We start from the raw sequence: 27,127 nt of genomic DNA, 5'->3' as shown, positions 1-27,127 counted from the left end.
TGCAGTCAGTTGGGCATCCAACCCTTGGTTTCGGCTCAAGTCATGGGATGGAGCCCCGTGTTGGGCTCCGCAATCATCGGGGAGTCTGCTGAGAACCTCTCTCCACCTCTGTCATCTTCTGTCCCTTGTGTGCCCACTCACTCTCAAATAAATGACTTTTTTTTTTTTAAAGCATTAAAAGGGATCCCTGGGTGGCGCAGCGGTTTGGCGCCTGCCTTTGGCCCAGGGCCTGATCCTGGAGACCCGGGATCGAATCCCACGTCGGGCTCCCGGTGCATGGAGCCTGCTTCTCCCTCTGCCTGTGGCTCTGCCTCTCCCTCTCTCTCTCTCTCTCTCTCTCTCTGTGTGACTATCATAAATAAATAAAAATTAAAAAAAAATAAAGCATTAAAAGACTGAGAAGGATGTGTTCTAGAGATGCAGAGCTGGTTCGATATTTAGAAATCAGTGTAATGCTCTAACAAGCTGAAGAAGGAAAACCATGCAATCATATCAGCCGATACATAAAAAGCACTTGACAAAATTCGAGATTCATTTATGATAAAAGTTCTCAGCAGGCTGGGAATAGACAGAAACTTAACCTGATGAAAAGCGTTGACAGGATCTCTAGTGCCAGCCAGCATCCTATCCAGTGGCGAAGGACTGCATGTGTCTACCCGACGACGCGGTACATGGACTTCTGCCCTCGCCACAGATGACCCTTGTGCTGCACTGGCCAGCTGGTGGAATAAGCAAGAAAAGAAAAGACACACAGACTAGAAAGGAAGAAACAAAACTCCCTATTTTCGGTTGACAGGATTGTACACGTAGACAATGCCAAAGACTGCAAAAAAAATCTAGAATAAGTGAGTTCAGCAAGGCAGAGGATACAAAATGATGCCCCCAAGTCAACGATTGCACTTACTAGCAACGAACACATGGATAACAAAATTAAAAACACGATACCATTGCTAGTTGCTCAAAACAAAGAGAATGTTTAGGTATTAGTCCAACAGAACACGTTAGGACTCGTGTGCTGAAAGCCACATGTTGGTGAGGGCGGTGGTGGAGCATCTGGGACATGAAGATGGTATGTTCATCGGTGGGAAGACTCAGCACACCAAAGACTGATAGACAGGGGTAACTCCTGGCAACATCCAGCAAGATGTTTCTGTGTCGATACAGACTTTTGTAAAATTCATATAGAAAGTGGAATATTTTCTTCTGTATTTTGAATAGTCTTTAAAAAATGGGTTCTGAAAAATATTTTTGAAAAAGAACTGTAAAGTTGACGACTTAGGCTTGTTACCTGTTATATGTGTGGTGTACGGTGATGGGGATGAGGTGGTGGTGGTAGAGGGACCAGGGACTGAGCCGGTGGGGCTGCAGACTGCCCCGGGGTGCCTGCTGCGTCCCCGGGCAGCTCAGGAGAGATGCACCGCGCAGCCTGGGCTGCTGAAGCAGAATCTTGATTTCGGCAAGATCCTCGGCCGTTGGGTGTGCCTGGCACCACCGGGAGGCGCGGACTGAAGGCACGCCGTCAGAAGCGCTGGTAGAGGTGGTGCTGCGACCAACCCCCGACCAACCCCCGCCAGTGTTCACGGTACTTGGGGAGGGGTTAAGGAGGGACTGTGGTTGCGCAGATGCAGGTTGTTCCTTGGCCTCCTCTGCCTTCTGCCCTCACCCACTCATGGAACCTCCATGCCTCCCAGAGGAGGGACACGGGGTGGGCTGGTCCTGCTGGTCTCCTCTGGCTCCTACATTCTTGTTTCTATAACCTCACTTCCTCCCCTCTTCAAACTCTAACCGACCCCCATCACTTCCTTCCCTGCACATTTACAGAGTACCTGCTGCATACTAGACGGACAACACCTTGCCCCTATGAGTCTGACATTTCTGTTGGTCCTGGCATCCCCAGGGGTGTCCCCCAGGGGCGTGCCCCCAGGTGTATCCCCCTAGGTGTGTGCCCCCAGGTATGTCCCTCAGGGATGTACCCCCAGGCGTGTCCCCCTAGGTATGTGCCCCCAGGAATGTCCCTCAGGGATGTGCCCCAGTTGTGTCCCCCAGCTGTGTCCCTCAGAGGTGTGCCCAGTTTTGTCCCCCAGGTGTGTGCCCCAGGTGTGTCCCTCTAGGTGTGTGCCCCCAGGTATGTCCCTCAGGGATGTGCCCCAGGTGTGTCCCCCAGGTGTGTCCCCCAGATATGCCTCCAGGTGTGTCCCTGGCCTCATCATTGCCCTCTCATTCCTGTTTCTCTGTTTGAGGCCTCAGCCCTGGATGTGGCTGGGGGTCTCCTGCTTCTAACTTCACCTGAAGCTTCTCTTGGGTGTTTATGTTTTGCTGGCACAGCTCAGGAGAGGGGAGGGAGCTGATGCGGAGCTGATCCCCCGGCAGGTGCTGAGGTTACCTTAGGTCCTCAGAGCTGGCAGGTGACCCGAGGGCAGGCTCCTGTCAGTGTCAGGCCAGGTCCCCACATACTAACCAGTCCCCCTGCCAGTGGTTTCACTCTTGAATACCCAGTGAGCGGTTCACTGTGGGTTTTTTTTCTCTCTGAATTCCTGATATCAGCTGTTTTTCCTCCTGCTTTCTATCTCCTTAAGACAAAAATGAAATACAGTAGGAAAGCCACAGCCATCTTATATTAAGTTGGGGTTTCTCCCGGGCCCCTCTGCTTTCTGTTTGGCCTCCGGCTCACGCAGGGGAACAAGCAGGTGCGCCACCTGCCAGAGCTGAGGACCCAACAGGGCAGCTTCAGGGAGGTCCATCGGGGTCTGCACTTTGTCCTCAGAGGAAGCAATGGGGAGGATGGGCATCTAATCCGCCTGGAAGCAGCTTAGAGGATTGTCTTTTTCTGGCACCTGCTCTGTGACCCTGGGCTGGGATTTGGCTGGAGCTGTGTCAGCTGGGTTCCCTGGGCTCCCGGCGAGGCCCCCAGTCACTCTTCACCTATTGGGACGCCTGCAGTCTGGGGAGGGCAGGGGGCACAGGCCCCGGACAGTGGGTCAGGCCTCTCGAGCCTAACTTGGCAGGAGGCCAGCACCGGGATGGATTTCGGTTCCCTGGAGACGGTGGTGGCCAACTCAGCCTTCATTGCCGCCCGGGGCAGCTTCGATGGGAGCAGTGGCCCATCTTCTCGGGACAGGAAGTACCTGGCTAAGCTCAAGTTGCCTCCACTGTCCAAGTGTGAGGGCCTCCGGGAGAGCCTGGACCTGGCGTTCCCAAGTGTGTGCTCAGAGCAGCCCATCGGCAAGCGGCTTTTCCAGCAGTTCCTGGGGGCTGATGAGAGGCATGTGCCAGCTCTGGAGCTCTGGAAGGACATCGAGGACTATGACACTGCAGATGACGACCTCCGGCCACAGAAGGCCCGGGCCATCCTGGCTGAGTACCTGGACCCCCAGGCCAAGCTCTTCTGCAGCTTCCTGGATGAGGGGGTAGTGGCCAAGTTCCGGGAAGGGCCCACGGCAAGTGAGGATGGGCTGTTCCAGCCCCTGCTGCAGGCTACCCTGGAGCACCTGAGCCAGGCGCCCTTCCAGGAGTACCTGGGCAGCCTGTACTTCCAGAGGTTCCTGCAGTGGAAGTGGCTGGAGGCCCAGCCTACGGGGGAGGACTGGTTCCTGGACTTCAGGGTCCTGGGGAAAGGTGGTTTCGGGGAGGTGTCTGCCTGCCAGATGAAGGCGACTGGCAAGTTGTATGCGTGTAAGAAGCTCAACAAGAAGAGACTCAAGAAAAGGAAGGGGTACCAGGTGGGCAGCTGACTGTTCATGGTGGTGGGAGGGCCATCGGGCTGTGTCCAGTCCTGCGCGGGGCCCTTTGTGGGCTGGCTCCTCTGACCTTGGGACACCGGGCCCCTCCTACTGGGCAGCCTCCTGATCCTGAGCCAAGGGCCTGGCCCCCGGGGCATAGAGGGGGTGTCCTCAGCTCTGCCACCCTGGCCCAGCACTCTGCACACCACAGGGTTTGCCCTGACCCCTCATCAGAGGCAAGTGTGGGCGGTATTGCATATCCTGCCAGCTGTCATCTTTTTTTTTTTTTTTTAAGATTTATTTTAGAGAACACGTGTGCACGAGTGGGGAAGGTGGGGTAAAGGCAGAGGGAAAGAGAGTCTTAAGCAGACTCTGAGCTGAGTGCAGAGCCCAACGCAGGACTCAGTCCCATGACCCTGACCCTGAGATCATGACCTGAACTGAAACCAAGAGTTGGACACCCAACTGACTGCACCATCCTAGGTGCCCCTCCTGCCAGCCGTCTTGTGTTTTTACCACCATCATGAAATTTGGGAACAAGTGTTGGGGGAGGCTGTTGGCTTCCTGGAGCTCTCTTGGCCCTGGCTTGTCTGTGACGGAGAGCACGCTGGGAGTCCAGCCGCTGGGAGTCCAGCCAGGCCTGGTAGCATCCGCCATGCTTTCTCCGGGCCGGAGTGAACCAAGCACATGGGGTTGCTGCATGGGGTCTGCTCTGCATGGGGTCAGGCTCCGTTGAGGCAGGACAGTGGATGCTGCTGTGTTGTAGGAGCTTGTCTCATCCCATGTGGTCCCTTGTCTTTCCTGCCAATGGAGCACAAATGCAACTTTTGGGGTTAACAGCAGCCACCCAGGGTGCCCACCCCAGGGCTTCTCAGTAGTGCTGTCCCTTTGGGGCTACGGGACAAGCAGGCATCCCTTCCAACTGTCCACGTGTGGTCTGAACCCAGCATCTTCTGTCCGAGGTCGGGGTCCTCACTGAGCCTAATACTCAGCAAGAGCAACCTGACATCTGCTCCGTAGTGTGGATGCAGAGGGCTCCCAGAACACCAGGATCCCTCCTTCCAAAAGGAATTCTACCCTCCTTAACCAAACATAATTTTAAAAAACATGTTAAATGGACATCGTGAGGTTTTAAAATACAGTTGAAAGATGAAGAGATGCTGCTGGGTCCCTGGCTGGCCGCTGCCCAGGGCCTGGAGAGGAGGTTGGGGCCTGGGGTTGCGGTGGGCAAGCTGGCCGGGTGTACCGAAGGCCCGGAAGGAAGGTCAGCACCACACAGGCTGCCATTGCCTGTGCTGGGTCCTCCGGTGTTTTTAAGGCTGGTGGTCTGACTCCTGCCCCTTGCTGGCGAGTCCTCTGTACACCCACACATCTGCACGGCTGGCTGGGGGATGAGTGAGATGTCTGTAGGTTGTTTGCAATTGTGTGGTGCAAGCTCCTTCAAGTGTGTTTGCATCTATTTTCTGGCATGTGGGACTTGGTCTTTTTGGTGACATCCTGCTTAAACCTGATAATATTTCGACATCTTGCTTTTCAGGGTGCTATGGTGGAGAAGAAGATTCTAGCAAAGGTACACAGCAGGTTTATAGTCTCTCTGGCCTATGCATTTGAAACCAAGACTGACCTCTGTCTGGTGATGACCATCATGAATGGAGGCGACATAAGGTAAATGGGGGGGCTGCCCACACGTGGAGAGAATATGGTGACCTGAGGTAAAGCCCTGGGCCCCCATCAACATGCTCCTCCCGTCCCCCAGTGGCTGATACTCTGCAGTCCTATGTGAAATGTGGGACCACGGGCAGATGGCCCGTGGCTCTCTAGCTCCTGGTGGACCTGAGGTTCATGTGACCACATAGGGGTGGAGGCAGCAGGAGCACAGGGTGCCACAGGGCAAGTGCTAACTGGGCAGACAGATGAAAGAAGGCTTGGGTGGAGGGCAGGGGTTGAGGACACTGCTTTGTGACCTGCTCTTGGGGATGACGGCAGAGCTGGAAACATGACGTGGCCAAGTTCTGGGACCGGCGCTTTGCTGCCAGTGGATGGTGTCTGGATTTGCCGGGCGTCTGAGGACCCAGCCCTGGACTCCGGAGGATGTCAGGCCACTGGCTTTCAGTAGGGAAAGACCCAGGTGCAGCCCAGGCAGTCTGACTGCTCTTGCCTCCATGCACTGGTCTGTAAAACTAGTGTTCTCGGGGCATTATGGAGAGTCTGTTAATATGTGTAAGACACCTGAAAGGGTGTCACATGTCACAGATGGGGCCATTGCTGTTGGTGTTCTGTGCAAGCCCCTGCCTCCATTCTGCCTGGTGGATTCAGCTTCATTGAAGATATGTCATGTGTATGTTGGCCATGTTTTCCAGGCGGGAATTCTGAGGCCTTGACTAAGGAACGCTTGTGAAGCCACATGGGGAGGAGAGAAGAGACTAGGAGGTTCATGCAACATGACCTAGAGAGCAGAGACTATCATGACACTGTACTGTACTGCATCCTACTACAGGGCATCACATACCCCATACTACACCCCACCATCCTGTACTACACCCTGCCGTCCTGTACTACACCCTGCCATCCTGTACTACACCCCACTGTCCTGTACTACTCCCCGCCATCCTATACTACACCCCGCTGTCCTATACTACACCCTGCCGTCCTGTACTACACCCCGCTGTCCTATACTACACCCTGCCGTCCTGTGCTACACCCCACTGTCCTGTACTACACCCTGCCATCCTGTACTACACCCCACTGTCCTGTACTACTCCCCGCCATCCTATACTACACCCCGCTGTCCTATACTACACCCTGCCGTCCTGTACTACACCCCGCTGTCCTATACTACACCCTGCCGTCCTGTGCTACACCCCACTGTCCTGTACTACACCCTGTTGTCCTGTACTACACCCTGCCATCCTGTACTACATCCCACTGTCCGTACTACTCCCCGCTATCCTATACTACACCCCGCTGTCCTATACTACACCCTGCCGTCCTGTACTACACCCTGCCATCCTGTACTACACCCCACTGTCCTGTACTACTCCCCGCCATCCTATACTACATCCCACTGTCCTGTACTACTCCCTGCCATCCTATACTACACCCCGCTGTCCTATACTACACCCTGCCGTCCTGTACTACACCCTGCCATCCTGTACTATACCCCACTGTCCTGTACTACTCCCTGCCATCCTGTACTACATCCCACTGTCCTGTACTACACCCTGTTGTCCTGTACTACACCCTGCCATCCTGTACTACACCCCACTGTCCTGTACTACTCCCTGCCATCCTGTACTACACCCCACTGTCCTGTACTACTCCCTGCCATCCTATACTACACCCCACTGTCCTATACTACACCCTGCCGTCCTGTACTACACCCCACTGTCCTGTACTACTCCCTGCCATCCTATACTACACCCCACTGTCCTATACTACACCCTGCCGTCCTGTACTACACCCTGCCATCCTGTACTACACCCCACTGTCCTGTACTACTCCCTGCCATCCTATACTACACCCCACTGTCCTATACTACACCCTGCCGTCCTGTACTACACCCCACTGTCCTGTACTACTCCCTGCCATCCTATACTACACCCCACTGTCCTATACTACACCCTGCCGTCCTGTACTACACCCTGCCATCCTGTACTACACCCCACTGTCCTGTACTACTCCCTGCCATCCTATACTACACCCCACTGTCCTATACTACACCCTGCCGTCCTGTACTACACCCTGCCATCCTGTACTACACCCCACTGTCCTATACTACTCCCTGCCATCCTATACTACACCCCACTGTCCTATACTACACCCTGCCGTCCTGTACTACACCCCACTGTCCTGTACTACTCCCTGCCATCCTATACTACACCCCGCTGTCCTATATTACACCCTGCCGTCCTGTACTACACCCTGCCATCCTGTACTACACCCCGGTGTCCTGTACTACTCCCTGCCGTCTTGTACTACACCCCACTGTCCTGTACTACACCCTGTTGTCCTGTACTGCACCCCACTGTCCTGTACTACTCCCTGCCATCCTGTACTGCACTCCACTGTCCTGTACTACACCCTGCCGTCTTGTACTACACCCCCTTGTCCTGTACTATACCCTGCCATCCTGTACTGCACCCTGCCATACTGTACTACACCCCGCCATCCTGTACTACATTCCACTGTCCTCTACTACACCCTGTTGTCCTGTACTACACCCCACTGTCCTCTACTATACCATACATGCTACAGCACACTGTACTGTACTATACCACCCTGTCCTACACTATATTATACTATACTAAACTGTACTATGCCACACCATATTACAGTATACTACAGTATATTGCTACATAGTACTATACTATACCGCACTACACCATACTACTCTATAGTACATTATACTACACCATACCACACTACACAATATTATACACCATACTACACTGTTCCAGACTACACTAATACATTGTACCAGATTATAGTACACTATACCACATTATACAGTACTATATCATACCATAGTACTGCTCTGTATTATACTACACCATTGTCTACTATCCTACATGTGCTGCACTGTACCCCATCACACCATTCCATCCCATCCCATCCATACTATGATGTACTATGCTATTCTGTATTACACTACACTACACCATACTATGCTACTACCCTATGCTACACTATACTTCTCTATACTAGATTATGCTACACCATACTGCACGACATGATATTACACCATACGACACTCCACTCCCCTCTACTACACCATACCACACTATGCTACGTTATACTGTATTAAACTACTGATATTATACTATGCCACGCTATGCTGCACCATAATACATCATGCTATACTACATTAAATCACACTACACTACATTGCTATGTACTACTACCCTCTACTAGGCTACACCGTGCCGTACCGTACTATACTATGCTATACTATGTTTTGCTACACTACTGTGTATTACACTGCATTATGCCATTCTACATTACACTGTATTGTATTACACTGTACTGCACTATGCTGCTCTCTACTATACTATGCTGAATCATGCCATACTACTCTATGTTGCTTTATGCTACACTGTACTACACTATCACACTATACTATGCTACATGTACTACACTGTACTATATACCACACCATACTGTACTACACTATACTCCATCACACTGTATTATGTGATGCCGTGTCATGCTGTACTACATTATACACTTTTGCACTGTGATATGCTGTGCTTGACTCTACCACGCCACATCATACTGCACAATATTACACTGTGCTATTCTATACTATCCTACACAGTGTCACATGCCTTATCTACACTGTACTAAATGTACTGCACTATACTATAATATAAATGTAACATAAAAGCCATTTATCTTGTCATCATGGCTGATTTGAGGCTTTCTCTCCTGTTTTCTTGGCCTGCCTCTCACTGATTGCTACCTGACATAAATAGTTTGTTTCCTTTTATTTGTTAGATCTTGCTTCTCTGTAGAAAGTAATAGTGGAAAAGATGAGCAGCACAGTCATAGGAGGAGAGAAGCAGGAAGGAAACCCTACCTACAGCAGGCCCACCCAGGAGTCTGTGCTTGGGCTCGGTGAAATGGCCAACGTGTTTCCATGGACACTGGATTGACTGCTTATGTTTGAGGGGACTCAGGCTCCCTGCCCCGGGCCCTTCACCATCCTCTGCCCTTCCTCCTTTGGCTGGCAATGGTGAAATGGCTCTAGGGTCCATTTCCTAGCCTGTGCAGACCAGTGTGGGTGAGGTGGGGAGAGCAGTGAGCTCTTATGCCTTGCTCTTCTCGCAATGGTTGTGGCGACAGGTTTGTGAGGACACAAACACCAGCTGCCAGGGCCTCTTGGCACTGCTGCAGGCTCTTCTGGCTGATGCTGGGGCCCCACAGTGACCAGACACTTCGCTGACAGCATGGGATTCTGAGGTTCTCACTGTTTTGGGAGATTTTACTTCCTTAGAAACTGTGGGCATCCCACTTGTTGTCCCAGAGAGTCATGGGCCTCTGTGTGGTCTGACCCAGGTACCACATCTACAATGTGAATGAGGAGAGCCCTGGCTTCCAGGAGCCACGTGCTATCTTCTACACAGCCCAGATCATCAGTGGCCTGGAGCACCTGCATCAGAGGGGCATTGTCTACCGAGACCTCAAGCCTGAGAATGTACTTCTGGATGATGACGGTGAGGCAGCCTTCCCTCCTGGCATTTTCCTGCCCAGCCTCCCCTCACCAGGCTCTCCTCCCTGGCCCAACGGATCATCCATAAGAGGATAGACTGGTCAAACTTTGTGCCTTTTATGGGATTCTCATTAGATGGTAAATAGAGATCTCGGTTTGCTTTATGTCCTTTTAGATACCCTCCCTTTGTGTCTTTAAGTCACACAAATGTGGGGCATTCTTGAAATGGGATTTGGGTGGATTGTGCCCCCAATCACAGTGACAGGTGCTGTCCTCTGCTGGGGACAGGGTGGGGGGTGCAGAGGCCTCGGGGCCCTTGGGTGGGCATGTGCTGTGAGTGCCTGCCCGTGGGCACAGGCGTGCCCTTGTGTGCAAGTGTGTGCATGTGTGCAGAGGCTGCACTTGGCTCCTGCAGGTGCTGGGAATCAAAGTGCCCTAGTTCTGTGGAGCCGTGTGTGACCTCAGCCCATGTTTGCTTTCAGGCAATATCCGAATTTCTGACCTTGGGCTGGCTGTGGAGCTGAAGGACGGGCAGACCAAGACCAAGGGCTATGCAGGGACCCCAGGTTAGTGCCCGAGGTCAAGCATGGGGCCGCCTCTTTTCTGGGGGTGGGGTGGGCGTGAGGCCCTGGGGACCTTTGGGTATCCCCACCCCTCATAGCAAATAGTGAAACCACTGGCTCTGGCCAGGGCGTATGCCCGGCAGGTTGTAGCTGCTGGAGGGGCGGCAGTTCTGGCCACAGCCTCTGTGATGCAGCTTCTGCATCAGTGGCTTCCTGGACATTAGCAGAGTGCATTTGTCTTGAGTGCTCAGCCCTGTTGATCAGAGCCCTAAGGGTCTGCACTACATTGGTCACCAGCCTGCCCTCAAGAGAATAAGACCCCCACTGAGGTGGGCAGACTGGGAGAGCCACCTGGGGTAGCCCCCCTCCATGTGGCCAGGGTCTTTGCAGTCCAAGGGAACCCAGGGTGGAGTGTGAGGCTTGGAGGGGGCTTCTCTTGTCCAGAATGTGTGCATGTGTGTGCACACGTGTCCGTGTGTATGTACGTATGCACACATGCATCTGTGGCTGCATGCAGGCGTGTCCATATGTATATGTGCACGTGTGTCAACATGCACACACATGTCTGCGTGCATGTGCACACGTGTCCATGTGTATGTGTGCGTGCACACACAACACATCCTGCTGCTCCCCCACACCTCTACTCCCCTCAGGTGGGGGGAAGCAGGGCCTTCAAGTTGGGGTGGGCGCAGCAGGCAGTCCAGGGGCAGGGGGACTCAGTGCCATGATGCGGCCCCTACACCTGTGCCCGCCGCACGTGGGGTCAATGCCCTGCCCTTCCATGTTCCAGAAGGTCCAGGGATGCTCAGCAAATCCTTTCCTGGTTTAATGTGACTTTGGGGGAAATGCTGCCACTGAGATTGGGGCCACTTGGACTGTGTCCCTGAATCCTCCTGTCCTGTGCTCTGGGCCCCTTTGGGGTTGTCCCTGATGTCATGGAGGGTCTGTCCTCATCTGAGGCTTCATTTAGGGAAGGTCCTATCTTGAGTTTTCCAGATCTTTGGCCTTAGTCTATGACCTTCCAGCCCTGTGTGCGATCATGTGAGCAGAAACACTCTCCACATATTTTAGGGTGATTCCAATCATTAGGAGAAAGCCCCAGAGCATAAGGCACCACAAGCTGGATTCCAAGTAGTCTGATTTGAGCAACACCCGCCCCCGGTGGCACAGCATGCGAGGGCTCTGCCGGCCACCAGAGGGCCCCCTGGCTTTGCCGTGGCTGCTGCCTTTCTCTGAGTTGAGGACGCATCTTTTGAGCATTTGGGGTCAGGTGCAGGGTGTGACCTCCAAAGAGGTGCAGCAGATGGGGAGGCAGGTGTAGGTTGGGCTGCAGCCTACTGTGTGCCTCTCCCTGGCCTCTCTGTGCCCTGCCTGCTGGAGCCCCTGGAGCCAAGCCTCTGCACGCAGTCATCGAGCTGTGACCCAGGCACAGAGGACATGTGGGCGTGCCCTCCGAACCCACAGGGTTTCCAGCCCAGACACAGGGCTGAGTCAACGTGAGGAGGAATTAATAACTAGACTGAGTAGTGTTCACTCACTTACTTACTCGCTTGCTTACCTGCTCACTCACTCACTCACCTACCTGCTCACTCACCTGCTTACTCACTCACTCACCCACCTGTTCACTCACTCACTTACCTTCTCACTTACTCACCCACCTGCTCACTCACCTGCTCGCTCACTCACCCACTCACTCACTTACTCACCCATCTGCTCCTTCAGGTGACAGATGTTTTCTGTTACTTTGTCCCAGATGCCATGTAGGTCCTTGAGATAGAAAATGATGTGTCAACCTGGACTGAGCTGGGAAGCAGACTAGAGGCCACCCACCCCTGGGATATTTGCTACAGAAATTGATCCCCTCCCTTTGGCCTGGTGAGGCTTTCTCCCAGGCCCTGTTTTAATCTGAAAGTGGTGGTCTGTTAAACATGTCTTTCTCACAGCATCTGAGCCATCTGGATAATTCCTGAGAAGCGGACCCACAAAGGGGAGATGGGCTGTCAGGGCCGGAAGGGCCTATGGAGTTTGACTCCTGTAGCCTCTTTGGGAAGAAGTGAGTCTGTGGTCACCTCAGCTTGGCTGCTGTTGCCAAGCACATCCCCTCTTAGAGACTGGCTCTGAACTTGGTATATTGAGGGCCAGGCAGTACCAGAAATCAACAGACACATTAGCATTGCTTACCTTGGAATGTCTGAAGCCGTTGGGCACAGAAGCCCCGTCCCAACCCATACCACCTGCCCCTGGTCCCCAGGGAATGGACTGCCCGCCCCTCCTATGTGCTGGCTGGCTTCCGTACAGTGGCAGTTTAGGGAGGTCTAGAGCTTGCTTTCAGGGGTGTGAACCTTCCAAGATGCAGGGCTCCCCACATGGCCCCAGCTCCCCTGATGTGGCACAGACCTGGCATGAGTGCCTATGGGGCAGTGATGGGCATCTGCATTGCTTTTTGGACTGTTTTGCTTAAATTTGTCCGCTGGGCCCTTTTGGGAAGGAGCTGGTAGCACCTGTCTCTGACCATATCCCCCAGCACCTGTCTCTGACCATACCCCCCTAGCACCTGTCTCTGACATGTGCTACATGGCACCACAGGTCACAGTTGCTCTGTGTGGTGAGCAAGGACTGTCTGTCTGGTTGTGTGCCCGGGGTGCCACGGGGGAGATGGGGCTTCACTGCTTATGTGGCGAGCAGTGGTTCTCAACCAGGGGCAGCTCTGCCAGAGGAGATGCTCAGCAGTGTCTGGAGACAGTTTTGGGCATGACAGCTGGGGGTTCTAACTCTCGGTGTGGCCAGGGGTGCTGCTCACCACCTCACAGTATATGGGCAGCAGCACAGGAGGGGTAGGACGGGAAGTCCGTAGTCGTGTGCAGGGCAGTGTCAGTTGTGCACCTGCCAGGGCAGGGAGTGCTCACCACCGTGCGCTGTGTCTTGCCCGGCAGGCTTCATGGCCCCTGAGCTCTTGCGTGGTGAGGAGTATGACTTTTCCGTGGATTACTTTGCTCTGGGGGTCACACTGTATGAGATGATCGCAGCCAGAGGACCCTTCCGTGCCCGAGGAGAGAAGGTAGGAGGTCTCTCGGGATGTGTCCCATAGTCACCCCATGACCACCATCCTTAGGGGGCAGCTGGCCCTTCCTGAGTGCTAGGCTTCTTGTGGCAAGTCCTTTCTGGGCAGGAGAGGAGACATGGTGGCCTCATCTATTCATATCAGGGAGTGCCCCATGCTAAGATGTGTTTCAGGACCGGCCATGCCTGGGCCTCCCCAAACCTCCGCTGAGAGCAGCGCTTGGCACCCCCAGGCCAAGCCGGTCCTGGGAGGAAAGGGGTGCAGGCTTGCCCCCTTCGTGCCTCTGCTGCAGACAGCAAGTTCCCCGTCACCCGCGTGCTGAGAACCTGCTCTGACACGGATGGCAGCCTTTCTGAATAGGGGGCAGCAGGCATGGGCTTGCTTTGCCTAACCCCTGACCCCCACCATGCCCATCTCCTGCACCATGTGCCCAGAGTCGGGCTCACCTCAGAGACCACTTGGGTCCAGCTCAGACCACCATAATGAAGCGATGAACCTCTCGGTTTCCTGGTCGACGTAAAAGTTGTGTTTACAGCATGCCGTAGTCTGCATAGCGAGCAGTGGCTTCACGTCCAAGAAACGGTCCATGTGCCTTAGTTAGCAGCTTCTTTAGAGCTGACCGTCCTCAGGGTTCTCGGTGAGCTGTGATCACTGACCATGGATCACCGTAACAGCTGTAATGATAATGAACACATTCGAGGTCTTGTGAGGAGCACCACGTGACAGAAACATAAAGTGAGCATGTGCTGTTGGAAAAATGGTGCCAACAGACTCCTGTGCTGCCACGTTGCCGCAAACCTGCCATTTGTAAAAAGCAGATTTCTCAAGCACAGTGAGAAGAGGGGTGCCCATAGATGGTATCTGGGGACCTCACCACCTGCTCAAAGCTGAGGGAGCAAAGCCAGCCTCTTCTCATGGGTCAGGTGTGGGTGGTCTTGAGGCTTGGTGGCTGCGGTCAGCCAGGTGGACAGGAACCAGGGTGAGGGGCACCTCCGGGGCAGCTGTGGCAAACAGCAGTGTTTAGACATGCCTGGAGGTCACGTCCCTCTCACTTCACTGTGTGGGGTCCTCTCCTAGCGTGTCCATCCCCAGGCCCACTCCGGCCCTGAGACACGTGTGGAAATAAGCCACGTGCAGTCTCCTGAGAGTGGTGTCTCTGCCGCTCACCCACGGGGCTGCTTGGGGTCTCTGCACATCAGCCTGAACTCGACTAACCCATTTGCTCTCCTGACATCCACTTGGAAGAGCAAGGCAAGGCAAAGCCATGTGTGGTCTGCGCATGGGGGCCTGGCCTCTGGGAGGGGGAGACCCCACGGCCCCGAGCAGAACCCCGGTTTCCCGATGGGCTCGGACAGAACAAGCGTGGTGGGCCCGCACAGCTCCTTGTCTCAAGTGTCAGACTCGCGTGGCGAAGGAAAGAAACATCCCAGAAGGGTAGCTGTGGGCGAGCCTGGGTCCGTGACGTTTTTGGAGACACAGATCTAATCCGTGGCAAAAGCAGATGGCCTGTGTTTGCCCGAGCTGGGTGGAGACAGGCCGCCGAGGCACAGGGCGATCTGGGGTCGTAGTGGGGCCTCCGACTGGCTGTGCAGGCCCTTTCCCTGGTTGCTGGGAATGGGGGTCTGTGGCAAAGCAGACCCAGAACCAGGCAGCACCGGCTGGCCCTGCTTCCACCCAGTCTCCTGTTTCCTGTTCCCTCCAGGGGGTGAGGGACAGTTACGTAAGTGTGCCCGTAGCTCCCTGGGCACCACAGCTGCCTCGACCAGCACTGCGGGGGCCTGTCCTCTGGCTGGAGGTCCTGAGCCCTTTGCGTGGTCATGTGCGCATGTGTCTTCCTGGGAGGCACGCTGGCCCAGCCATACACGGACCCCATGGACTCTGCGGGCTCCGTGTGATGTGGTGTATCCTGCCGTGCAGGTAGAGAACAAGGAGCTGAAGCAGCGGGTCCTCTCGGAGGCCATCAAGTACCCAGACAAGTTCAGCCAGGTCAGCAAGGACTTCTGTGAGGCACTGCTGGAGAAGGACCCCGAGAAGCGCCTGGGGTTCAGAGACGGGACGTGTGATGGGCTCCGCGCCAGCCCCCTCTTCAAGGACATCAACTGGAGGCAGCTCGAGGCTGGTACTGTCTCCTCGTCTTTGGATCTGCGGGGTCGAGGGTGGGCTGTTGGGGGGGTCCGTGCTTGCCTGGCCTGCTGTTGGCAGGTCCTGAGATTAGTGGCGATGCTGCAGAGCCTCGCCCAGCCACCCTCCTGCCCCGATGACCACCCGCCCCCCAGCCCTGTCACTCCACGACCCAGACCTGGGGGTTAGCGCACAGGCTTCTCAGGCTGGTAGAGGTTGGACGGGATGCGTGGGGCACATGCTGCTCTGGGAACCGAAGGCCCAGGCCTCTGTGTCAGTTCCTACACCCTGCACTTTTGAGGAGCCGTACCCGGGAGAGTGCGGGATTCCTCAAGCTGTCTGCTTGGTACAAACTCATTCATTCAACAGTATGTGTTGTCAGGTGTCAGGTGTCAGGTGTCAGGTGTCAGGTGCGCATGTGTGGACGCAGCCTTACCACAGAGCCTGTAGGAGGCGTGTGAATACGGGACTCCACGCGGGAGCCCTGAGCATCAGATACCCCAGGACAGAGGTTACTTCTGCAGGGAAGGGGCTCTGCCGGGGGAGCTGGTGTGGGGAGGATGGCGGCCGGGAGGCTGGGGCCAGGGGGTGTCTGGCATTCTGTATCTGGAGACTAGGGCGCCGGGGATCTAAGCAGGTTGGAAGAGAAGCAGCTTTGGAAAGAAGACGAGGAGCTAAGTCCCGAGCTGGGTTCAAGGTGTCCCACCTGCTGCTGATGACGCCTCGGGGAGGCCGGTATGAGACTGCCGGCCAGAGCGTGGTGGGCACCCGGGGAAGCGCGTCCAGCCTGACACTAAGGCCCTGGTGTCCTACTCGGGCCGCTGGGCACTGGGAAGCCTGTCTGGAGCCACCGGGTCACCTTGGGAAGAGTGGCCCTGCTCACTGAGCATGCGGCTGTCTCTTTTCTCTCGTGGTGTCCCGCATCCTGTGCTTTCCCTCTCCTCACAGGGATGCTGACGCCCCCCTTTGTACCAGACTCACGGACCGTCTATGCCAAGAACATCCAGGACGTGGGCGCCTTCTCCACGGTCAAGGGTGTCGTCTTTGACAAAGCCGACACAGAATTCTTCCAGGAGTTCGCGACGGGCAACTGCTCCATCCCCTGGCAGGAGGAGATGATCGAGACGGGCGTGTTCGCGGAGCTGAATGTGTGGCGCGCTGATGGGCAGATGCCTGATGACATGAAGGGGATCGCCGTGGAGGAGGCAGCCCCAGCGTCCAAGTCAGGGATGTGTCTGGTTTCCTAAACGTGCAGAAAGAGGTTGCTCTGCAGCCCACAGGGGCGAGGATGCCTCTGTGAGCCGCTGGGCGCCCGCAGAGCTATCGGGGAGAGGCCAGAGTGCAGAGTCCTGTGCCGCTGAGGAGCCCAGCCCATAAATAGTCCACTTCCTTTCCCCCATTTCACTCAGAAAGATGCCATGGTGGTTCCCATGTGGAATATGCCAGAATGCATGACTCGGGCTCTCATGTTGGGCCGCTGGGGCGGGGGGCTGTTCACATCGGTGGATGCTCCGTTTGTTTCCCGGCACCGTCACTGTGATGTCCCAGAGCCCTGCCGTCTGGGGGAGGCCTTCTCCCACTTGGCTCAGGGGTTGGCAGACCGCGGCCGGTGGCTCCTGCGCACTAGCAGAGGGGCCTGGGCTGTGCCTGGCTTCTGCCCCCACCTCCCATGCTGGCTGGCTGCTGCCAGGGCCTGCACTGGTCACCCACTGCCCACTGGTGGTGCTGGCATCTGTTGGGTGCTGAGTGGTGCCGGCTCCTGGCTTGCCCTGACCAGGCTGGGCCCAGGTGTCCCAGAGGAGGGGCTGAGGGTGGCTTCTCTCTGTCCTGAGAACATCTCCAGCTGGTGGCACCCGGGCCCAAAGCTGCCCACCCCCTGGGCAGACAGATGTGCAGGAATCTTCTCTTTCCAACCCAAGCACTCGCTCACCACCCCACTCTGCCTCCTGGCACAGCCCTTTGTCCAGCTACGGTGGGCTGGGGGCAGCCTCTCTGTGTCCCCAGAGGCAGCAGCACCTACGGGGTGCCCTCCCTTGGCCTCTGGCCACCCGGCATCATCGGCACTGGCCCCTGTGTTTCCTTTAACCCCACGGTCCCTTGTGCTGTATGTGTCCTGATGGGGAGAACATGGTTCCTGTGGTAGCGGCCTCCTGGACTGAGATGTGGTGGCGTCAACCTGGGAGTCCCATACTGCACACAGGGCTCGGGTGGGGTGGAACGGTGGTCCAAGGCCTGTGGAGTACTTTCAGAAGGGTCTCTGCCTCGACTAGGGAAGAATTTCTGAGTCTCTACAACCTGCACGCCGTGTCACACACTGGACAGGCAGAGAGCCACGTGATGTGGCTGTGAGACGGAGGACTGTGTGTGTGGGGACCATTTGGGAAGAGTGCCCCCAGGAAGATGCCACAGCGTCAAGGAGGGGATGTTGGGACCTGCGAGGGATTGAGTGCAGGGTCCTCCTACCTGGTTTCAGCACGTGCTCTGGGGTTACCCCCTCCTGTCCCAGCTGCCTTGGAGAGCCAACCCCAAGTCCCAGGGTGTCCCCACCCTCAGGCCATCAACCCCGAGTGTATGGGGGGGTCTCCACCCTCAGATTGCAGCATTCAGTGTTGGGGCGCCCCCACCCTCAAGCCGTCGACCCCGAGTGTTGGGGGGCCATTGCCAGCAGAAGTCCGTGTGCGGTCCAGGTCCCTCCACCCTCAGGGAACAGTGGGTCCTGCAGCCCACAGGAGAGTCACTGCTCAGGTGCTGGGCCATGCAGGGAGTTGTGTGTGGCACACACAGTTGTCCGGGGTGTAGACACCAGCCAGGTGGTGGAGAGAATCAAACGCTGTGGCTGGAGTCTAGTCTAGCCCTACATCTGAAGCCTCTACCTTGGAAGTGCCCCTGGACCAGAAAGACGCTTCTCTCCTGGCCAAGCATGTAGCCTGCCACCGGCAAAGAGTGGGGCCTGGTGAGGAGTCCAGTGCTTTCTGGTGTGCAGTCCAGAGCTGCCACCTGGTAGGTCTCTGCAGGCAGGCCAGGGCCAGGGCCAGGGCCAACCACTATGCCCATCAAACCTGGGTGTGACTTCCAGGATGGTGCATCATTAAGCAGGTGACGGCCACATGTGTCCCATAACTACATTTTGGTGGAAGAAAGACCCATTTCTGGCTTTTCTAAACCATTTAATGTGTTCTAGGTCCCCATGGCCCTGGACTGGGAGTGATTCCAGCAACCATGTGGGTGGAAGCCTGGCTGCCGCCCAGTAGGCCTATTACTGGAGACCCCTCTTGTGGCAGTGACAGCCACCAGTGGGGACCCATCTGCTCGGATGGCCAGATAAAACACAGGGCATGGGTTGCTCTGAATTTCAGATGAGCAGCAGATACTGTTCTTGGAGGGTGTCCCGAATGTTGCACGGCCTGACCCTACACTAATGTCACGGTGTCGTGGGCCGGGTCTGGCCTGCCTGGTGCCGATCATCCTCGTCATGTGTGAGGAAGTGGTTACTGTGCTGAACCAGCAGGCCTGTTGGGCGTGTCTCTTGGCCTGTTCAGGAGGGGCCTTTCCCTGGCCTGTGGAGCTCAGGCTGCCCCAGGCCTACCCCCACTCCCTATCTACACACTCCCTATCCCTGCACACACTTGAATGGTAGTCTCAAGGTGCTTGTGGGAAGATGCCCAGCATGTGGAAATTGCAGCTCTTGCAAGACACTCCCACCCTCCCCCTGAGCTCCGGGGGTCTGGGGAGGGGCAGGTCAGTGCTTGCGGGTTCCTTCCCGGTCTCAGGGGGTCTCTGCTGTGGGTGGTCTTCCAGGCACAGCTCCCTAACCTGGCACAGTCCAGGGGTCTGGCTGTCCCACACGTATGATGGTCCTCCCCTCCGCTGTGGCTGGAGTCTAGGGGACACGCTGCCCGTCCTGGACTGCAGGGCTGCCCCCGACACAGACTCCTCACTCAGCCTCAGGTGGCCATCAGGGCTTCAGGGCTTTGGTCAGTCTGCTGGCTTGTTTCTGGCTGGGGGACTGCCCGCACCAGGCCTAAGTGGGAAGCCCCTGCACAGGAGCTTTTGTCACTACCCCTACTGTCCTGCGTGCTGCAGCTGCCTAGGGGTCTTCAGAAACTGGCCTCCACACCCCACGGGGGCTGGCCTCAGGCACTCGGGCATCTCTGGCCTGGAATCAGAGCAAGGATCACCTGCGTGGGCGGCGTGTCCAGACGTGCATCGCGCTGGGGCGGCCCCCAGGGTATTTCTCCTCAGGAGGAGGCCGGGCAGCGCAGGGCCCCGGAGATACTGAGATCTAAACAACTCAGAGGGACTTCTTGTTTGTGAAAAACAAAAAAATGCAGTTTCAATTCTTTCTATTCAAGCAGAAAAAGGCAAAAATAAAAGGCAAAACAGAGGACGGATTCTAGATTATGCTATGAATGCTAGTTATATTCTTTCTTTCGAAGTCACACACACACACGTCTATGCACATGCATATGTGTGCTGACACAGGCCTCTGCAGACACACGCACACACACGATCTGCCTCTGTTCTCATTTCTGTGCAACTATCAGATTATAATAATTGCTTGCCACGCCCGTCTTTGCCAGACTCTGAATTCCAAGCACCTGCATTTGCACACCTCCTCCTGACCCTGTCTGGTGCGTTGTGTGGCTTTACTCGGCTGCTCACAGGAGCTAGAGGTGTTGATAGGCATCGTTCATTCCCTTCTATGGCACACACTTGTTTGAGATGGTGCAGAGGTGGGTGGCACTGTGGCTGCCTTGCACAGAGGCCCCCTGGGGTTTAACGAGGTGGACAGGAGGTCATGCGGAGCGAGCTGCCAGAGACCGGGGCAGTAAGGGTTGCATGTCAGGGAAATGCAGGTGCCGAGTGCTGTATAGACACTGCAGAGAAACATGGGTGCTGTGTCTCATTCCCGTTTGTGCTCCTCTCTCCACCTGCTGCAGGCCCCCTTATGCCTCACTGTGCCCACACCTATGCCAGGTGCTCAGAGAGGCCTGTCCACCTGGGCAAGCAAATGGTTCCTCCATGGCCACGGGTGACCTAGGAGTTAGATTAAACCCTTTCTCTGCTTATCCCTGTGTGAGGCCCTTGGGAGCCCCTGGATGAACAAGGCCTCAGACGTGGGTGTTGGTGGGGTCGTGTGGGCTCCTGGCAGCAGGTCTGGCTGGTCCTCGCTCTTGCAGGTTCCAATGGCAGTGGTGTTGTTGGCGGCTCACTCAGTGTCCCCAGGCCCTTGCAGGCCAGCCCAGAGGGCTGGGAGCATAAGCCACCTTCCTATTTCAGGACAGCACGAAGCTGACTTCGGTTCTGGGCATGGTGGACTCTTGTCCCCCGCTCCCCCAACCTGTGAGGCCCAGCCCCTTGCAGTACATGGGACAGCCCCCGGCAGACTGAGGCTGGGGAGGAGGAAGCAGTAGGCTGGCCCCGGACCAAGGGGATGCCTTCTGCCTCCTGTGACCTAGGCTAGGCTCTAGACAGGCCTCCACCAGGCCCAGGGAAAGCAGCCCCAGGAGGAGTGACCCTCCAGCCACAGGCACGAAGGAGCCAGCCCTGCGAGGCAGGGCCCCCATCGACAAGGCACACCCATAGCCTCGCTGTGAGGAAGTGCTGCGTCTCCCCCCCCACCCCCCAGCTTCCCCCTGGTATAGACAGAGGTGAGGGGACCTGGACCCCACCCCACCTGGCAGTAGTGGGGTGGTGCCACGCCCCATGGGGCCCAGGGTCCTCCTATGCCGCCTGGAGGCCCAGGGCAGAATGGAGACGCACTTGTATGCCCAGAGGCAGGAAGCCCCACATGGGATGGCCAGAGCTGGTGCCACGTGGCTCGGAGGCTGGGACGACCCCACAGGGCTTGAAGCCATGGCCAGAGTGCTGTAGCAAGTATTTGCAAAACGTGTACAGCAAATACGGCGAGAATTCTCAGCAGCCGGAAGGATGGTGCGCATGGGCACCCTACCGACACGGCAGGCGGGACGCGCGGGACACGTCTTCTTGCTGGGCCCCTGGGAGCCTGGGACAGCTGGGGGCCGGCCTTCCTCTGCTCCCCTCACGGCCACCGGCTGTGCTCTCATCTGTGGTCTTCCTAGATGAGCTTCCTCGACGACACGTCTGCTTCCTGAGTGGGTGCTCTGTCCTCGGCTCCAGGGTGGCCGCCTGACCAGCAGGACATGGACAGCACATGGGCCAGGCCCGCGGGCAGCACACGGTTTGAAAGGCAGAGCCCAGTGTGAAAACATGAAGTCAAACACAAACAGGAGTGGGTTTGCAGGCCCTTGCAGATCACATGAAACAAAGACAACAGCTTGCTTTGAGTAGGTGGAAACCAGCCGTCGTCCCCTAGCGATGGGAAAAAAGTGTTTCCAAAGTCAGGCTTCTTGCTCCAGGGTCAATGGATGAGAGCCTACACGGTATCGGGGGACCAGGGCGTGATACAGGGAAATGAGAGCGGACGCCAGGCACTGCAGCCTATGCCCCCACCCCTGCCAGGCCTGGCCTGCTATTCCCTGTGCCCGTCCCTTGAGTCAGGAAGCCTGAGGGCAGCTGTCCTTCCCTTGCCTGCCACCACTTGCTGCTGAGTCTGTGTGGTCAGCAGGCTGGCATCCAGGCTGTGGAGACACGCACTGCGCACATCGTGTGGCTGAAACAGGAGACCTCGGACAATCTGTGGGGCCGAATCCAAGGCCCAGAAGGTGCTCTCACTCCCGGAACCACGGATGGGCTTCACGCTCCTGGGTGCTGGAGGCACATGAGCCTGAGACCTTGAAACAGGGCACATCTGGGATGTAGCAGAGTGTCCTGCTTGGGCTCCTTTTTTTTTTTTTTTTTTAAGATTTTATTTATTTATTCATGAAAGACACACACAGAAATAGAGAGAGAGAGAGAGAGAGAGAGGCGCAGAGATACAGGCAGAGGGAGAAGCAGGCTCCATGCAGGGAGCCCGATGTGGGACTCGATCCCAAGACTCCAGGATCACACCCTGGGCCGAAGGCAGATGCCAAACCACTGAGCCACCCCGGGATTCCCCCTGCTTGGGCTCCTTAGAGAGATCATGGTTACCAGCCCTCCTGGCAAAGCCCAGATGGTGTTTTTAATTTAAAAAATTCATGTCTCTGAGCATATCTCCTGTCCTGTTCCACTTTACTCGTGAGGACAGGCAGGCAGGACCTGCCATCTGCCATTTCTCTGGTTGCTCGTTGTCTACATTATTTATCCCCTGAGCTTCATTTCAGGGTCATCTGGTTACAGGAGGGAGTCGTGTTTTGCTGTGTGCACACCACTCCCTGGAGAGCAAGAGCCAGGCTGCGTGCACACACGAGCCCCCAACGATTCCCACCTGCCGGGGTCGAGAACAAACCTGAGAAACACACTGACTGCGGATGAGCAAGGAGGCTCTTGGCTCATTGCTATATTTCTTCTCATCCTGCTCTTAGAGCTGGGGGCACCTGTGTCCTTGTCCAGAACTGGTGACTCCCAAGTGCCTCTGATCCCTGAGCTGCTGACCCCTATCTGCTTAAACAAACTGGTTTTTCTGCCAGTCAGGCTGATGTGATGGGCCTGCAGCAAGTTCTCCTGCCCTGGATGGGACCCCGAAGGTGAGACAGCTGGGGAGGAAGGATGTGCCCAGCATGTGCCCCGACCCGGCAGGAAGCAGGTGCTGATACTGTTTGGAGTCAGGTTCGCACACATTTCCTCATCACATATTGATCGTGCGCCTGCCCTGAGATGGACCTACTCTCAGCCAACGCTTGCTTCCTGGTAGAAGCGGCATGTGTAACGGTCACTCCTGCCCTTTGGAGGGCGGGGTCCTGGCTCCTGCGCCCTGGCTGCCCAGCCAGGCTGTCTGGCCTCAACGTGGGGCCTCCCTGCAGGCGGGCTGCCCAGGGCAGCATGCATTCCTCGAGTGGCCTCCTCATGCATTTTTAAGTCACCCTGACCATGACTCAAGATACTAAATTCTGAATTCTTCCACTTCCTTGCTCAGTGGCTTCAGGGAGGGGCCATGGCAGTGGGCAGGGGGGCTGGCAAAGGTCCTTGTGCCTTTTACATCTTGGTTTCTCCAAAGCCTGACCCAGAAAACTGAGAGGCAGTAAGAGAAGAGTTGGGGGGGTGCAGGACGGGGCCCAAGCCAGTCTGCCCAGCGGGACCGCGAGGCCTCGCCGCCAGCGCCTCCGTCTCACCAGTGTCAGACACGGTTGAGAGGCCTGATGGCCAGGTTGCCCCCGCCCCACTCTGTCCCCCTGTCTGCATGCACGGGCCGTGTGGGCGCCCAGGACAAGGGCTCCTGCCAAGGTGTCACGTGGCCCCGTAGTTCAGGCTGGTCCCGGCCGGCAGGCACACAGCCCGCCTTCTTGGACGACGCACCACCGGGTGCACCCCCGCGCCCCCGGTCCTTCCCCTGCGCCGCCAGCCTCCCGTCGGTCCTGAAGGCCGGCCTCCCCAGGAAGCCCAGAGGCCGGGTCTCAGCGCCCAGGGCTGGGTGCCGGCGGGGGCGACGCGGCGCTGGCCACCAGGGAGGGCGCCGGGTGTCACTTGGCTGGGCCGCCTCCGGGGCTGCCGGCGCTCAGGGCCCACTTCCCGGGAGCGGTGGCAGCGCCTGACCGTGCGTCCACCCCGTCCTCTGCCCGCCCCCCCGGCGGCTCGTGCACGGAGGGAATCCCAGAACGGCTGCTGGCGGCAGAAATGAAAGTGCGTCCGACGTCTGCAGTCGGAGCAGCGCGTGCTTTCCCCTCTGAAGACGTCACGCTAGACTGGGCTGACCTGCCGTCAACCAGATACCGCCGTTCGGAAGAAGTCTTTCAATTCTCGGGCCTGTTTCTTCATCTGTGAAATAATATCGTGGAGATTAAATAAAGCCTCGGGTGGAAAGCAGTGGCCGCGGCGGGAGGCGCGCGGCCGGCATCCAGCGGGTGGAAGCCACCAGCCACCCCGCCTGCCTGTGGCACGCCGGGCCCCGTGTTCATGCAGGGGAGGTCGGGGTAGGAGACCCAGGGCACTGCCTGGGCAGGGGAAGGAGGGCTGCTGCCCTCACACATGTTCTCTTTTCCCTCACCCGGTGCTTTTACTGAAGCGGTTGCTTTTTTATATTTTGCAGATGTCATGACCGCTAACATCGCCATCTGCCAAACTGGTCAGCCGGTGCCGGCTGCTGAGCTGCTTCACAGAGGAAGGGAAGTGCTGAACCCTGCGGACGCCGGGCTTCACGGCCTGGACTGCACAGAATCGTCAGACTCTCCATCGGGGACTGGAAACCTGCTGGGCACTTCCCTGCGGTCGGCAGATCCGTCTGATGCATCCGAACAAGAGACACCATGTGCCCCCCTGAGCCCCCCGTGGACCTCACTGCCCCCGTGGACCCTGTGCACCCCCATGACCCACACACACCCCCTGAACCCCTAACCCACTGGAAAGGAAGCAATGCTACGTGTCCAAGGGAGCATGGGCAGCAAAGACATCAGAAGATAGTCTGCCCTGCGTGGCCTTCGGGGTCCTGCTCGTGTCCCATGACCCCCACCAGGGACCACACATACCCTCTATGACCCCCACTGAGGACCCGGTGCCCACCCTTTGGGGTCCCGTGTGCACCCCCCCACCCCCCCCATGGGGACCACATCTTCCTTCCTTTGGGCTCTGCTGCTGGGGCTCCCATCAGCGAAGGCAACCTTTGCTCTCATCCACTTGCAGTGAAACCCGCGCGTCTGGGGCCACAGTGGCCCAAGCCCGGCGCGGTGTGGCGCCTCTTCTCTTGTGTGATGTGTCCTCCAGTGACTTTCCCAACCGTCCCATCGTCCGCAGGGCCATTCCCAGCGTCTCTCTCGGAATTCGATAGTTCACAGCAAACGTGTCTGCACTAACTCGAGGCCTGACATGCCGTGTTTTGTCCAGCAGCTCGTGCCTGCACCTCCATTGGGTTCCTGTCCTCGTCTGTCACCCCAGCTGCTCTGACGGCCCCGCCCGCGCCTTCCCTGCGCCAGCGCCCCGGGACTCAGAGCCCTGCCGGATATAAGCTTGTGCCTCAATTATCTTCTTAATGTCAATACTAATCTGTCCAGTCCCTCTGATTATCTTCAGACCGGAAGAGGACAGATTTCCTCTTAATTGTCTTAGCAAGAGCTGAATTAAATTACATTTAAAAAGTCCCCCATCCCAGACGGCTGCTCCTATGGAGGCTAGCTCGCTCCGGGCCTTGGGGTCAGGTGGAGGTGGGTGAACCGGGTGTCTGCTTGTGAGCCGGCGCCAGTGGTTGAGACCTGATGCACCCGTCACACTGGCTGCAGTGGGGGCAGGAGGCTTCTAGGAAGTGAATTCTAAGCAGGACGCCCCTGCAGTTGCACACACAGGCTTTGGAAGGATTCTGGATCTGCTCGGCCTCACAGTTTACCCCCTGGGGTCTTGGTCTCCCCATCTGTGAAGGGGGGTCAGTACTGCGGTTGTCCAAGGATGCCATGTGGGTGGGCTCAGTGCTGCTGCACCCCCGGCCGGCCTGGGTGCCCCCCAAGCACCTTGCTGCCTCCCCAGGCCCGCCCACCGGGCCTTGGTGCGGTCGGGTTTCCGGATGGCTGACTGCCTCGCAGTCCTCGTGTCTGCCTGATGCCCTCACCTTTCCAGGGAGACCCAGGTGGTGACTCATTGTTTTGTGTGTTCCTCTTCCCAAAGCTGCACCAGGTCTGCCTGCCCCACGTGGCTCTTCACACGTACTAATGCCACATGTGTCAGAGGTCAGGAGGCGCTTGGGGGGCCTACGGCGCCTCGTCCTCATTTACGAAATGCATTATTGACACCTCTTCCGCACGTGAATGCCAGCCTCCCTGGATCTTTGTCCATCGGCTCCCTGGCACTTCCTGAGTGCACGGATCAGTGTTTAGTATGCAGTGGGTGCTCAGTAAATGTTTGAGAGGATCAGTGAATAAAGAGTGTCTTTTTTCAGACATTGAAACTGCATAAATGCCTTATACTCACCAGAACCCCACGAACCTGCATCCTTGCCCCATGTCACTTTAAAACAGATTTATTTGTTTATTTTAGAGAGAGAGTGTGAGAGAGCGGGGGGGGGGGTGGGGGCAGAGGGAGAGAGTCAGGCAGACTCCACGCTGAGCGTGGAGACCAACACGGGGCTCGATCCCACCATCCTGGGACCACGAACTGAGCGGACACCAAGAGGCGGACGCTTACCCGAGGGAGCTGCTGGCGCTGCTGCCTGACATCCCTTTAACAAGCCCACACTGCTCACGCCAGTCCACGTCCCCCAGCTGTGTGCACCCCTCTCACGTCGCGCCTGCTGCTCTGCTGTTGTGCACACGGCGTCAGCGCACACACGCGCGAGGCTCTGTCATGGTGATGGCCCCGAAGGACAGTGGCCTCAGCACACACACCGTACCCTGCAGCCCCAGGAAGGTGCTGGGCCAAGCCTGGGCTCACAGTGATGAACACACAGCTCTCGGTTGCAGGGACCGGCAGCCTG

General features: G+C 56.9%; 1 protein-coding gene across 1 annotated transcript; it reads left to right on the top strand.

The window, feature by feature from the left end:
* The first annotated feature begins 2,798 nt into the window (after window positions 1–2,798).
* GRK1 (G protein-coupled receptor kinase 1) lies at window positions 2,799–26,602 on the top strand. The gene is made up of 7 exons (XM_077854855.1): window positions 2,799–3,719; window positions 5,257–5,384; window positions 9,774–9,931; window positions 10,410–10,493; window positions 13,424–13,548; window positions 15,469–15,670; window positions 16,621–26,602. Exons 1-7 carry the CDS (start codon window positions 3,021–3,023, stop codon window positions 16,917–16,919), a joined length of 1,695 nt encoding a protein of 564 aa, XP_077710981.1. The 5' UTR covers window positions 2,799–3,020; the 3' UTR covers window positions 16,920–26,602.
* Window positions 26,603–27,127: the final 525 nt, after the last annotated feature.

This window comes from Canis aureus, chromosome 17 (assembly GCF_053574225.1).
Source record: "Canis aureus isolate CA01 chromosome 17, VMU_Caureus_v.1.0, whole genome shotgun sequence".
Taxonomy (NCBI): Eukaryota; Metazoa; Chordata; class Mammalia; order Carnivora; family Canidae; genus Canis; species Canis aureus.
Note: the sequence above shows the minus strand (reverse complement) of the source record. Positions and strands in the feature narration are given on the sequence as shown.